We start from the raw sequence: 9,943 nt of genomic DNA, 5'->3' as shown, positions 1-9,943 counted from the left end.
GATCTTCTTTCCCGACTACCATTACGGCCTTCTACTCTGCTTGATTACATACACTCTTAACAAGAAGCTGAAGAACCTTTGGGGTTTTTTGTCCTTCCCTACCAGTCATTTTCCAGAACTCAAATCACGTAAGGCCTGGAACAAAATACAAGATTCTATTAACATTCTAGGATTACTCACATAACTGCAGTTCTTATAGCTTATTTCCAGAAAGGGTTTAACAGCTTTTACTTCCAAATGATTCAAATGGACCAGCTAAAGAACTGTAGAATCTAACACTCACAGACTGTAAAGAGGGAAGAGGAGGGATAACTTAAGAAGTGGCTGAAGTTATGTTGCCATCTACAGGCCCTATGCTGCACGCAATAGAAAAGGGAATTACGTTATATAAGAAAGTATAAGGAGCAAAGAAAGCCAGAGGAAAAAGAGGAGAGCAAATGAGGAGACAAGAACTTACCCGCAGAAAGATTTTTAGCCTTCTCCCCTACAATGCTATATTACCTACAACTCTAAAGAGCAAACGACTACCGTATTACTTCAGCTTAATCTAATGTTTTGAAATTTTACACTGCAAAATTTTCCTAATTTAATACTTCTATGATAGACCAAAACTTCATAGGAATATCAATTAAGTACCTTCCATTTTGTAATTCCTGGCATCCTCTTCAAACCTGGCAACTCAGAAGAGACATCAGCAAGTTCTAAGGCACCTGAAACCCCAAGAACATAAACATTCTTGAAAACAGAATTTGAGACTCGTGCTCCTACTTAACTTTTATAAAAATAGTTTTCCTTCAAGTTTTAAGACTATTTTAAGACCATTGCTTTTTAAACCCTTCAAGGAACAAAACGTTATTCAATTACTCCTGTGTAAATTAACAAGAAATGGTAAGAACTGTTCATAGTAACTACAGAAGTTTGTAACCTATAAATTAACCAAAAGATAATGGTTAGATACTTTTTGTAGCAGCTGCATAGAGTAATATTCTACAACCTGTGTTGTTAAACATCAATGTTCCAGCCAATGCAGACACAGTAGTTTTTATTCTCACTTAATCAGTGTAGTAAATCTGAATACTAAGTAAGTATTTTTCAGAGAAGAATTCTTTTGGGATGACTAAATCTTTTAAAATGCTTGATATATTCTGATCTAATGGACTTACAATCTTAATATATTCCAGTGTGAGAGGAGAAAGAATTTAATATTTTTTAAATGGAAAGGAAAATTCCAAACGGTTTAACAGGAAGGTAAGTACTATCAACCTAACAGGACAAAAGGCTATGTGCCTAAAATATGTCAGAGTACTACAAGAAACACCAACAGAGTATAATTTAATCTACAAAATAAAAACTTTAAACTGCCCCAAGTCCAGAAAGAATGATATAAAAACTTACTGTTTAAATAGGTGATCTCTCTAGAGAAGAATAACTTTAAAATCTCCTTTTTGTGATTCTGAATACTTAGTTAACAATTAGGTAGGCTTTTCCTCATGTTGTACACAATTTATCAGCCTGTTCTACATGACTAACCATTTACTCTTACAGTGACAGTTTAAGCAAGTCTTTTAAATAAATGAAAAAGTGATACATGAATTCATAGACAAACTCCAAAATGACATTTCAAATCTGATTAAACTTGATGTTTGTGTCCGTCCTTTGAATACTCCTGCCTACTTACAGCAGGACTTCAACTGATGTCTCAAGACTACATCAGACTGATGAGCCATTAAATGGCCCATCAGAAGTACTACAATTCCCAGCAGAGAAACATAAAAGCGCCTTTTCCTTACTCCTTCAGCCCCAAGGGGAAAGCAATCGCTGATCTGCTCCACAAGTAGCAGTACAACACAGTGCTAGGAACTATGTTAAAATCGAAGAACCAACAAACCTTCTGGACCGACCTGAGCAAATCTTTGAGGTCCAATGCCCCTTGCAGACCACTCCACTATCTTGTCCTTCTTTAGCTACACCTGTGTTCAAGCTCAAGGATAACATTTGCTTGCTGGGACACATCATAGCCTCCATGTAAGCCTCCAAATACTCGCACTGGGCAGAGACAGGATCCAGATGCCACAGTCCAATACTGCAGTCATGATCTTTACTTCCAAGTACTGACTTTGCCCCAAACACTGCAACTGATGGCCTCTGTCAACACCCATACTGTTTTGTGCTCCTATCCAAACGAGTGGTTACTGCTTTCCAATCTCATTATTGTTAAGCTTAATTCTGGCACACTACAGCCTTCAATAAGCCAAGCATACTATAATTTACTGGAAACATGTCTATGTTGTTTTTTCACTCAGTCTGCCAAAAAAACTACCTCTAAATAAAAATGTCCTTTGAGTGAAAATTAAATAGTCAATTTCTAACTACCTGCAGGCATTTTAGCTAAACTGCTGTTCGGGAGACAATGAAATTTCATGCATAATTTAGGGCCAGAATAGTGACTGGCACACATAAAACATTACACAAAACAGGCTATTCTACTTCCAGAATCAGCTCAGCTCCAGGAGTAATACAGCTGCTTCTGCTCTGTACACGGCTCAACTTAACGAACTCTGTGGAACTTTTCATGCAAAACCCAATTAGATGTCTCCAAACTTCAGGTTACTGACTCAGAAAAAAACCCCAGTATCCATCAGCTCAAGACCAGAAATCTGGGCTACTAAGCGTTACTATCATTAACTGATGCAGTGGAGCTTCCCAGTTCATCTCAACCTTTCCACCTCTTGTTACTTCAGATGATGGAGACTTAAAAGCAACTCATGCAAGCCTTCATATGCAAGTCAGAAATGTAAAAAACCCCCACAACCTTAAAGACATTAAAACTCCAAGCATGTCAAAATGTGGGTCAAAGGATGCCAAAGGTATCAGTGACTCCCGCCTACTGGTGCACAATAACATTGCTGTAACTCTTAAGCACACGCTGGGCTTTTTACTCCTAAGGTGTACAGCAATAATGTCCAATGCTGTGTTTTCCAAAGGAAATATGAATGTCAGACAGGGACTCTGAATTCCTTTGATCTGTAGAAGTCTTTTGTGTATCATTAACAGAAATTCTTCAGGTTTTATTATTTGGTCCATTTAAGAAGACTGCTCATGTAAACACCAATGAAACCCTACTGGTACCAAAAAATTGCTGCAGTTTTGCACACTAGGAGCACGTTACCTATACTAAACTTATCACCAGTACTATCATACACATAAACTTTTTTGGGCTGAGAAAAAAAAAGATTTCCCCACTCCGTCCAAGCTCGCATTCTCACCTTGACTCTTCTCCAGCAGAGACGCGATCACAGCCTCATTTTCGATAGGATTCAACGAACATGTAGAATATACCATTCTCCCGCCTTCTGCCAGCTGTTCAACACCACGGGTTGCGATTCTTAACTGCAATCTAACAGAACACTTTTGGTCGAGCCAGGTATCATTCAGGAAGCAGAAAGATTTGCCATCAAATTTCTTACAGATGAAGCTATATTGCAGACACATAACTCTCCGTGCACTAAGTCAGCCCATACTGAGTTCCACAGTTGGCACCAGTACACAAATTAAAGTCAGTTTTAAACTAAGTCAGCTTAGTGCACTCTACACTGCAGACATGCTCACAATTAGACTTATTAAAACAGCAATTAGGTCAAACATTAACACTACCGCATGACAATTTTTAACATAACATTCTGTATTTTGGTCTTTCTACTGCCCCATCAAGGTTATTATAAAGTACACAACACTAGAAAAAGAATCCCCAAAACCTTACTACTCTTGTCCGAAATCTAGGGTTAAAATGAGGAGCAGTCTGACTATTACAAATATTACGGACAACGCAGCTTAGCTAGCACTGGCCTTCTGAGAAAAGCATCACTGAGCTGGATCACCAGCTGATACCTTGCCTACATACTTACAACTAAAATAAAACCTCCATTTATGAAAGAGTTGCCAAGCAGCAAGTCATCATAGGTCAGCTGAGTCACAGTAACCGACCACATTCTCAACTTGCTACAAATGCACAGTAAAATGTTCCAAGCTTTTTCATCTGTGTGTAAATTACTGCTTTTTACCATGCACCTGCACTAGGGTAAGTACTCATTCACCATCAGTTAACACAAATCAGTCTCAGGTAACTGAAACCATTTATATATGGTCTCTAACATCCTAAAAAGATGTAAAATTTAATACTAATGTTTTAACAAGTTTCTGTATTTTCCAACAGTATTTTACCTGCCTCAATGCTAAGAATCCCAACCAAATCATTTGTTTCCTGTTTTATTAGCTACCTTGTCTAAATTAATTCAATGAATATTGATGTCAGATATTCGTAAGAATACAAGAAATTTATATTCACACACTCCACCAGAGGTTGACCTCAGATCTGAAACACTACACATTCTCTGAATAGCACAAAAGCTCTTGATTTGAGAGAAAAGCAACTCTTATGAGCCTCTGCTTTGTCATATATTAACATGTGAATGCATGCAGATGTTAAAGATATGGGAAAAAGAGGAGAGAGAAATGAAAGAAGTGCAGATGCATAATAAGCATTTTTACCCATGGAGCTGCAAGCTGTTTTGTGTTGTCCACTTCTTCCATACATCAATGTTTTTCCTCATGGTTCCATCCCCACTGTAACAGAGGTTGACCAGATATGTATTATTTGTGGGCAAAACTCATTTCATAACCAAGTCATTTATAGCAGCAAAAAATTAACAGTCTCTCTCCCACATTAACTAGTTCCCCTATGCTGTACTTTTTGTTTCTACACTATCTTTGTGTTTCAGCATTCTGAGTGTAAGTTCAAAATTAGAAGCCCTTCAGCTGACCAGATTTAAGTACCACTTGGAATAAAAAAAAGTTCACCTTGATTTGGTATCCCCTTACTTAAGACAGTTCAAGGCATTCACCTGTTTTGGAAGTTACTGTAAATCATAACTGACTAGGCAACTCAAAAAGCGTAATTCAGTAACAAAAATTCTAGCACTGCACTTAGTGCATTAAAATCTGTGTATTGAAGATTACATGCAAAATACCTGCAGGGGACATCACACAAAATCCTGTCATAGAAAAGGACCTCTTTTCTTCCATCAACATCTATTTGTAGATTAGGAATGCTGGAGGCATCATGATTTACCACCATGATGCATGGACTGTTTAATCTCTTAGCCTGATGAACCAGCAAATAGCAGCGCTTGTTGTCGACATCATTAGCAATCACAAAACCCTCTGGGAACACAAAATAGAGGGAAGATGATTTACTATTCAACAGCTAAATAATTTTACACAGTTTATTGCTTTGCCTTCAAAGTTGTGTAAACCTTTCACTAGAGGTTTTTACTTAAAAGACTACTTATGAAGAGAGGACCCCTTGCTGAAAATAATATAACATAAAGTATGTCAAGGTTTAACTGATGTGTCAAATATAGTCTCAAGAGTTCTAGCGTGCATGCAGCAGAAATAAGACACAACCAAGGACCCTTTAACTTCTCACTCTGGAAGTAAACCCACTGTAACAGAGAAAACCTCCACTGCCACCAAAGACAATCTCTGTACATCAGCAGATTTTCAGTAGAACACGGAAAGAATCCACTCCCCAACTTCACAACTTTTATGGACAATATTTTCTGCAAGCATCTAACTAAAAGTAAAGATTCTGAAGCTTAAAAAAAAAAAGAAGATAAATATCACAACCATTTTAAGGCTAAAGCAGCTTAATCCAGTGTTTGTAGGATACTACTAAAACACAAGTGCTCATGGGCCACCATCTAAAATTAAGCTCTGATCACATCTACTGTAGTCTGAGCCATGAAGACTTATAATCCATCGCTCCCCTTCAAGCAAAGGAAACCCACAAAGTTTCTAGGAAAAGGTGGGGTACTTGCCATGTCATATAACTCAACTACTTTTGGAATTCAGTATGTATTTAAATGCAGTTACTTATCTGTGATATTAAAAGTAATCTTCTACAAGAAAAAGAGGATTCAAAGTCACAAAAGCTTTTGGTAGTGTTTCCAGACTTACTGGGAAAAGGAACATTCATGTCTGCATGCAACATTTCAATGAGTTGTGCAGTCTTAGATCCAGGTGCAGCACACATATCTAGAATCTACAAACACCAGAAAGTTAAAAAAAGTCCTACCTTGTATTTTTTAAGTACTTGAAAAATTTACTATGTGTTCTTGTTTAAATTAAGTATTTTTGCATACAGTTGCAGAATTATGATTGTTCTGAACACCAATTTGCAAAACCAAAAAGTACAGTTCTGTTCTTTGTATGCATCACAGAATGCAGCTTTATCTCTGAGGGTCTAAAATATAATGAGGACTTTGGTTTGTATTGACAAATTTGATGTATTGACAAATACATCAGCTGAAAAAAAAATTTGAAAAAGAAATCTGAATATAGATATGGTGATAGGGTCCTTTTATCAGCTCACAAGCAATTTTGACTGAAGTTAACTGAAACTTTACATATACACACAAACATTAAGGGAAAAGTTACATTCAAGAGCAAGCTGTACTTTTCTTTATCAGTAAATTAACCAGAGACTATCAGACACAGTTGCTTATATAGATTTTATAAAAATGAACTACTACCCCTCCTCACACATTTGCATTGTAATGCAAAAGAATCAGGGCAGTATAAACTGCCTGTTTCTGTATCCTGGAAGATGCAAGTACTTGTGAAGTATTCAAACCATCACTGGGCAGCAGAACAGCACAGACACCAACACCTGATTTCTAGCATATTGGTCCCTCCTGGTTCATCACAAACTTAGCTTGTGATTGAGTCACTCATAGAGTTGCTTTCACAGCACATTTGACAGCTAACACTGTTCTGTTAAGTAAGGAAGCTTAGAGTCTTTCCTCTTGCCTAATTACAGATTTTCAGAAACAGGACTATATTCTGGACCTTTAGCCCCAGTAAAAGTGAAGGTGACATTGTGCCACAGGATAAAAGATGGGGACAGATCTGCTCACATCCTCATACTAGCACCTGGCATGAAAAACACTAAACTGGAAGACAGACCCCAGAGAAGCGCAAAGAGCATTTACTGACAGTTCCAGAGAGCATGTGATAAGCGCTGCCACACAGCAGTGTTAACACATCATGAGACATACTCAGTAAAAGAGCATCATATCTGCTGTTTAAAGTAACAGTTGTGACGCTACTGGTTTCTTCTACTTACTTTTGTAGATAACGGAAAAGATAATGAAGAATAAGCAAGCCTAAACACACTCTAAAATTGTCCAGCAAATTGATGGTGAGGGAATACTGAATTGTGAAAAGTAGATTAAAAATGAACACAACTAGAGAGAGGTTTGACAGTCATCAAGCTGATCTTTGTGTAAGAGAGGAATAAGCATGTAAGATATGATGTATAGAACATCCTGGTTAAGCATGAAAAGTAACATGCAATTCTGCTTACAACAAGCCACTCGGAAAACAAGGCACTGAGAACCATAAAAGGTCCTAAATGACAACAGCCAAGGCATCGTTACAGCAGCTATTTGCTGTCTTGTCAGAAGAGAGGATAAAGAATCTATTCTGAGTCTGATCTATGAGGAAATTTGCAAAATCTTACAGGCATTTCTGAAAAGTACTCATTGAAATATAGTCACTGAAGTTAAACATTCAATGCAAAAAACATATACTGCTATGTTAGTATATGCAATGCAAGGTGTGTGCAAAAATATTCTCACAATTTGTGTTTGACATCAAGTCAAACACATTTGCTACTTGTACAACTCCAGGCAAAACCCAAAACGTACCTATGACACATTAGGACTGAATCTATCACTCAATTCATTATTGATTTAAAAGAGGTGAGAAGACCTCGTCTCATGTAACATAGCCACCAGCCCTGTATCGTACACTGAGTTGGGGTCAGAGTAGGAGAAAATAAACCAAAAAGTTATGTATGCTAAGTATGTTAATATAAAAACAAGTATGTATGAATGAGTCTCTAAAGCATACAGGTCAGAAGTTTGAAAACTTTAAAATTTTAAGATACGGCATGAAAAATTTAAGAAAGAAGTGCACAACATGGTTGCTTGAGATAGCAAGGCACTTCTAACTAGATCATTAATTTAACAGATTAAGAGAAAAAGGCCACCTGACAGATTCATTCTGCAAACAAACGTAGCCTATGAAAACACCACTAAGGTTAGAACAGGAATTTTGCTACCAGATATCCCCATGCCTACAACCTGCCACTAGAAAGTATCTAAGGGCATTCCTTAGACACCCCAATTAAAGTTAGCAATCTATACTTCTTAGCCACCATAAACAGCATGTTTCCACTCACACAAATAATTGTGCCTAACAGATTTGTACAGCGTAAGTTTGCAACTTCTTCAAAAGGCACAGAGGGGTGAAAACCAGCTGGTAAAGAACATTATCATTTGGATCTGGAAAAACACATCTGTACGCAGTGTGATGGATAGCACGAAGTTAAAATCAGTCATCTTACTTTAAAAGGTGGGTTCAAACATGAGTATGTAACTTAGATGCAGCTAAATACATTTACACTGTGAAAGTAAGATTATGTAACTACTTAAAAACTATTTTTTTTTTTACAGGGTATTAGATAAAGCTGAAAATACAGCTGTTCCTCTGGCAGTCTATTTGTGATCTGAACACTAGTTGTCTGTTGTGGTTTGTAAACACAAGCATAAAACAGAACTGTGTATCAGCATTGATACTGCTGTAGTAATTTGTAGTTTAATCAAACTATGTTCCCGGAAAAAAAGTCTAGTACGCAGTATATTCTAGGGTTACCTTATGATGAGGGTTGACATTAAGCAGCAGAGGTGGGATCATACTAACAGCTTCCTGACGACTGATATTTCCCTTGAAAGGAAAAAACAAACTCCTTTTTATGCCATTCCAAAAGAATGCATTTCTTTTGCAATATATTTTTCAACTCTCTATGTAGTAAAATGATAAAGTAATCAAAAACACACTATCATAAACTTCAGATTAAATTTTGTTAGCATTTAACAAACAAAATCACAGTATTTAACCCAATTGAAATTTCTGGTAATTGCATATTTACCCTAATTTTATTCGTTCTACAGATGTAGTTTCTGCTCAAGAGATGAGAAACTGGCTTCAACCAAGTGAGAAACATCCATCACTAAAAGGTAAGCCTTGGTATGCACACATATGCACATTTACCAGACTCAAACATCTGTTTTCTAACAGCAACTAATTATTTTACAAGGACTCATTTTCATATTCACAAATAACAAAAAAACTGCGATTAGTTTAGGAGAAATATTTGTAACTGCAGTTATGTGCCAGAGTCATGGGATGAACTGCTGTCAACAGCAACATAAAATCCAGATTCTTCTGAGCTACTCAACTTCTGAGTAAAAATATGCAGTCTCAATTTCTCATAATGCATTTAAGTAAAACACTGCTCAGGATATGAGAGAGGGAAAAAAAAAAAAAAGAAATCTATCCACAACTTACACATTCTGTCTCGCTAACCAGAAACTGATGAAACTTTTCCAGCTGCGGCGACTTGCGTAAGATTTTTCTACTCAGGTTAGTGTGCCATGCTAACTCTTCTGGATACCTGCGGGAAAAGAGATGGAAAAAGAGCAGAGAGGGAGGAAGGGAAGGAACCAATGAAATAACGAACGAACGAAACCAACTCATCAGGCTCGATGTGGGCAGCATGCAGGGTGCCTCATTTCACTTCCAGCTCCCTTACCAGCTCAGCGGCTGCGGCATTTCGACTTTCTGGCCATCTACCTCTAGGTTCTGTAGCTCTTTGAAGTACTTGTCCTTCAAGCAGTGGAGAACCTCTTTGGCGTGACTGCAAGGGAGAGACCGGCGGAAGCAGACCGGACGGAGTAACAGTAACATCCCCAGAGAGCAGGCCGCCTCGGCGTAACAGCGGCGGGTACTCGCCAGCCCAGGGCACCGGTGGAGCGCGGCG

At 37.7% G+C, this 9,943-nt stretch overlaps 1 protein-coding gene across 1 annotated transcript in view; it reads right to left on the bottom strand.

Annotated features, from left to right (window-relative positions):
* Positions 1-9,870, bottom strand: part of NSUN2 (NOP2/Sun RNA methyltransferase family, member 2) — a 19,707-nt gene extending 9,837 nt beyond the window's left edge. Inside the window, exons 1-8 of the mRNA XM_010284926.1 lie at positions 9,716-9,870; positions 9,472-9,577; positions 8,776-8,847; positions 6,016-6,100; positions 5,028-5,220; positions 4,549-4,623; positions 3,267-3,397; positions 637-710 (exon numbers count right to left, since the gene is read on the bottom strand). Of these exons, the coding sequence (XP_010283228.1) occupies positions 637-710; positions 3,267-3,397; positions 4,549-4,623; positions 5,028-5,220; positions 6,016-6,100; positions 8,776-8,847; positions 9,472-9,577; positions 9,716-9,870 (891 nt within the window). The remainder of the gene's footprint in view (positions 1-636; positions 711-3,266; positions 3,398-4,548; positions 4,624-5,027; positions 5,221-6,015; positions 6,101-8,775; positions 8,848-9,471; positions 9,578-9,715) is intronic.
* Positions 9,871-9,943: the final 73 nt, after the last annotated feature.

Source organism: Phaethon lepturus, unplaced genomic scaffold, assembly GCF_000687285.1.
Source record: "Phaethon lepturus isolate BGI_N335 unplaced genomic scaffold, ASM68728v1 scaffold13084, whole genome shotgun sequence".
NCBI lineage: Eukaryota > Metazoa > Chordata > Aves > Phaethontiformes > Phaethontidae > Phaethon > Phaethon lepturus.
The sequence above is the reverse complement of the archived record's forward strand: the minus strand, read 5'-3'. Positions and strand labels throughout refer to the sequence as shown.